This window comes from Garra rufa, chromosome 6 (assembly GCF_049309525.1).
Source record: "Garra rufa chromosome 6, GarRuf1.0, whole genome shotgun sequence".
In the NCBI taxonomy this organism is placed as follows: domain Eukaryota; kingdom Metazoa; phylum Chordata; class Actinopteri; order Cypriniformes; family Cyprinidae; genus Garra; species Garra rufa.
Genome location: NC_133366.1, coordinates 18,640,338 through 18,644,341, shown reverse-complemented (window position 1 = coordinate 18,644,341; position 4,004 = coordinate 18,640,338). Strand labels below are relative to the sequence as shown.

Here is a 4,004-nt window from a genome sequence, read left to right as displayed (position 1 = left end):
TGAGAACAAACCTCATTGGTTCTCACTCGTCAGGCAAACAAGTTTGAGCTTCCATTTACGAAAACAAAGCCTATAATTAGATCATATCAGTATATGAAGTTCATCATATAAATTCGTCAGGCCTCTTTATGAGACTTGGATTAAACCACTCAATTTACATAGATTTATTTTATAATCTCTTTATGAACTTTTTAAAGTCTCAGTTATGGGTGAATAGAATTTCAGTGGAGGGACAGAAATCTCTCAGATTTTATTTATTATATGTAAATATAATAATATAGAAATATTATATATAGAAATATGTAACTTGCCATCTGTGTTTTGAAGATTAACAAAAGTCTTATAATTTGCAAAACAACATGAGGATGAGTTAAATTTTCTTTACGAATTACATGTGAGAATTAATTATCCTTGACATTAAATTTTGGGGGATTAATCCAGTTTTTTGTATTGGAGCATATCATGGCCCACTTTTATAAACAAGACACCTGAACAAAACAATAGAATGGCATCATGCTAGCAATGTAGAATCACAAATAAAACAATTTTACTGGAACATGTTAATATGCTTAAACAAATGTTAAAAATAAATAAATTATATGCTTCTTGTTTTTCTTTCTAACAGGAGGATGAACTTGAGGGACACACAAATCAAATGATGAAGATGCTGATGATGCATGATTCAGGAGGACCCAGCCTCTCATTTTCAAGTGCTGTAGCCATTGTTTTAACAAATGACGTCAAGTCAGTTTTTATATAGTTTGAAATGACAAAATGTGGGACAGCATTTAAGATTGTTTTTAGCACATATTCTGACATGCATGAAGACATTGATTTTTTTTAAAATTGGAAGCGTTTAAGAGGTTTTATGTAACATCAGTGATATAAAGTTGTATTTCACTTAAATTGATTGTAAGAGCATTCTTTTGAACATGCATTAATTATTTTGTTTAAAGAAGAAATGTTTGTTATTTGGTTAATAAAAAGTAAAATGCAATATCCTGTGTCTGACCATTTTTTTTAAGGTAAATTCAACCTTTCCGGAATAAATAATGTGTAATTATTTATATTGGCTAATTATTATAAATAATAATTTAGTAGATGAACTGTTGCCTACTAAAATAGAGTAAATATTACTCAATCTTCATAGCTAATTAGTATTCAAAAATATTACTTAGACTTTACCTACTTCTTTTTAGTTAGTCGTAGCTGTTAAATGTGGGTAATTTTTACTCAAATATATAATATAGAATCTACCCAATCAAACTGAGTGCAAATTGTTACCTCAATTTTATTGAGTAGATTCTATAGGTTATTTTTTACAGTGTATCTAAAGATTCATAATTATTGATATCACATCCTGCAAGGCTCATCTTCTATAAGGGAAACAATAGGTAGCCACTAAAAGTGCTGTGGTTATTATCGTTATCAAATATCCACCTGTTAGACCAAAGACTCACATAGACAACGTCTCCAACCTCCAGGAGCAACACGACTCCATTTGAGGAGTTTACATTACCTCCAGGCTGATGACCTTGTGCTATAACCACACGCTCTCCATTCTTAACAATGGAGACAGTTGTAAGAGTTGATTGACTACCAAAGGCAAAGAGAGAGATTCTGAACATATACGCTCCTTTCAGTGGGGCTGTGAAAATACCTAAAGCAAATAAAAAGAGATAAAGAAAATATTCAGCTGTTTCCTGCATGAATGCTCAATTACCAAACACATTGTGTAATTATTTTGAAACATGACAAAATCATTTAATTCTCTTATATATATTACACAACTGTAGAGAGATTAGAATGGAGCAGAAAAGTTTCTTATTACTATAAACTATGTCTTATGGTTTGATTTCATTGATCATTACCTGTAATTGGGTTGTAGGCATTCCCTATGTTTGTGAAGACGTTCCTGTAGGTTAGTGTAATCTCAGTGGTAAAAGGACCAATATGTCCACCGCCAGATTTCATCAGTGCAGCTGAAAAAGCTATCTGCCTGTCTGTTAATAAAAACCATAAGCAATATTGTAACAACTTGTAATACAACTATAATAACACTTTACAATATGGTGGCACTAATATGCATTAATTCCTGCTTAACTAATACACAGATAATCATGAGTTAATGCATTAATACGTTTATAAATACTGCATCAGCAACAAATGAACATTCTATATGATTCATAGCTTAAGTAATCAATACATTGTTATTACTTAAATGTGTCATAATATTTTAATTTCTGAAAAACAACTAATAGTGAAAATTCATGTGTTAATTACCACAATGGGTCGAAGCCATGCATTTCAACTTCCAGTTGTCTGCTTTAATCAATCATTAGCTAATGATTTTCACATTCATCATTATGAGTTTACTTGTTGGCACATGACTAATTCAAAATCCATAACCACAATGACATATTAAAAATTAGTTAGTAACATTAATTAGTCATACCATAATGATACCTTTGCAAATCATTAGCTAATGATTAATTAAAAGCTGAAAACTAAAAGATGAAGTAGCTTTGACCATTGTGGTAATTAACATGGATTTGCATAATCAGTTAATATAATATGTTATTAGGGAATTAATACACTATAACACATTTAACTAATGACTATTTTTGATTACTTAATCTTTGAATCATATAGAATGTTTATTAGTTGCTGATGTGGTAACCATTAATACATGGTTTAGTTTATTTAAACTGCATTCTTAATTTAAACAACATTCTTTTAGTTACTTTCTGTGTCGTTGCCCACAATGCTTCAGTGACAGGACTTTGAAATAACAAACAGGGAAAAAGATAAAAGGCATGACTTACATTACATCAAGCGAGCAAACTCCATACAAGCTCCATGATCCATATTTTTATTTATTTTTCCCCCTTTATTTGAACAGCTTTCATCTCGGAAAAGATACTACGCATATTTGACAGTCGAGAATGGTCCAATTACATGAGGCCAAAATATATAAAAACATTATTGATTGGCTAAAATCTGAAGTGGGAGGGTTTGACGCACTGTGCTCTGCACCTCAAAGAAAATATATCGCCACTTAGTTATATATAAATTCATAATTATTTGTGCGTTAGTTAAGCATTATTTAATGCATATTGTGCACCTGTATTGTAGTGTTACAATTTATACACTCAATTTGAAGTCATTTACACATTGTTTCACCTTTATTTTCCTTTCTCAACTGTTCCACTTGACTCAGAGTAAGATTTGAAATTTCTGTTAAGGAATAAAGATTATGTTAATTGACATTTACACTGCTTAGTATAATAGACAAAACAATTGACAGTATACACTCAGTTTTACACTAACTAACATTTACATTGATGTTTGACTTCGAGGTTCACTGACAATAGAGTGAAAGTTTTGAAGAGGTACCTTCATTTTTCTTGTTCAGTTGCGTCTCTAAAGCTCTGATGTTTGCTTTCTGCTCTGTAACAATGGCAGTCAGTTCTCTCAGTGCTGCATGGATGTCAGAGAAGGTCAGTTGGCAGTTTTGTTGGCTGTCCGTTGAAGTTTCAGTTCTCCGAGTGTCAGTTTGAGGTGGATTCTGTCTTCTGTTCTCAGGGCTGGGCTGTTGGCTAATCTCATTTTCACTGAGTCCTACATCTACCTGCTGCTGTACAGTGAACACAAAGGTTTCCAGCAGCAGGAGTATACAGACTAAACTCTTCATCTTCATTGATGTTTGGCTCTTACTCTGTTATCTCTCACAGCCTTGCAGGCTCTTTTTATAGTGTCCTGACTCACTATCTTCTGTACAAGATTTATAATTCTTCAGATAAAAAAGTTGCAAAGTTAATTGTTAATCATAATTAACAACAACAACAACAACAACAAAAAAGTACAGAATATTTTTGGTACTGTGGTTGTACTATTGTTTTTAAAAAAAAAAAAACATTCCTTTAAATTACATTTACAGTTACATTTTTCCTTCACATGGACAACATAGAACATAAGTAAAACTGAATAAATGCATGAATTAA

The 4,004-nt window shown here is 31.6% G+C and overlaps 1 protein-coding gene across 1 annotated transcript; it reads right to left on the bottom strand.

The window, feature by feature from the left end:
• Positions 1-1,338: 1,338 nt before the first annotated feature.
• On the bottom strand, positions 1,339-3,694 carry LOC141336856 (complement C1q-like protein 4). The gene is made up of 4 exons (XM_073842583.1): positions 3,397-3,694; positions 3,184-3,237; positions 1,872-2,003; positions 1,339-1,660 (listed from the first exon to the last, which is right to left on the bottom strand). Exons 1-4 carry the CDS (start codon positions 3,692-3,694, stop codon positions 1,377-1,379), a joined length of 768 nt encoding a protein of 255 aa, XP_073698684.1. The 3' UTR covers positions 1,339-1,376.
• Between the last annotated feature and the right edge of the window lie 310 nt (positions 3,695-4,004).

Excerpts from the sequence above, each read along its gene's own strand:
- LOC141336856 (XM_073842583.1), bottom strand. The coding sequence starts at position 3,694 with ATGAAGAGTTTAGTCTGTATACTCCTGCTGCTGGAAACCTTTGTGTTC. Across the intron at positions 2,004-3,183 it reads GTTGAGAAAGGAAAATAAAG|ACAGGCAGATAGCTTTTTCA; the intron begins GTGAAACAATGT and ends TTTTATTAACAG. Across the intron at positions 1,661-1,871 it reads TGCCTACAACCCAATTACAG|GTATTTTCACAGCCCCACTG; the intron begins GTAATGATCAAT and ends TATTTGCTTTAG.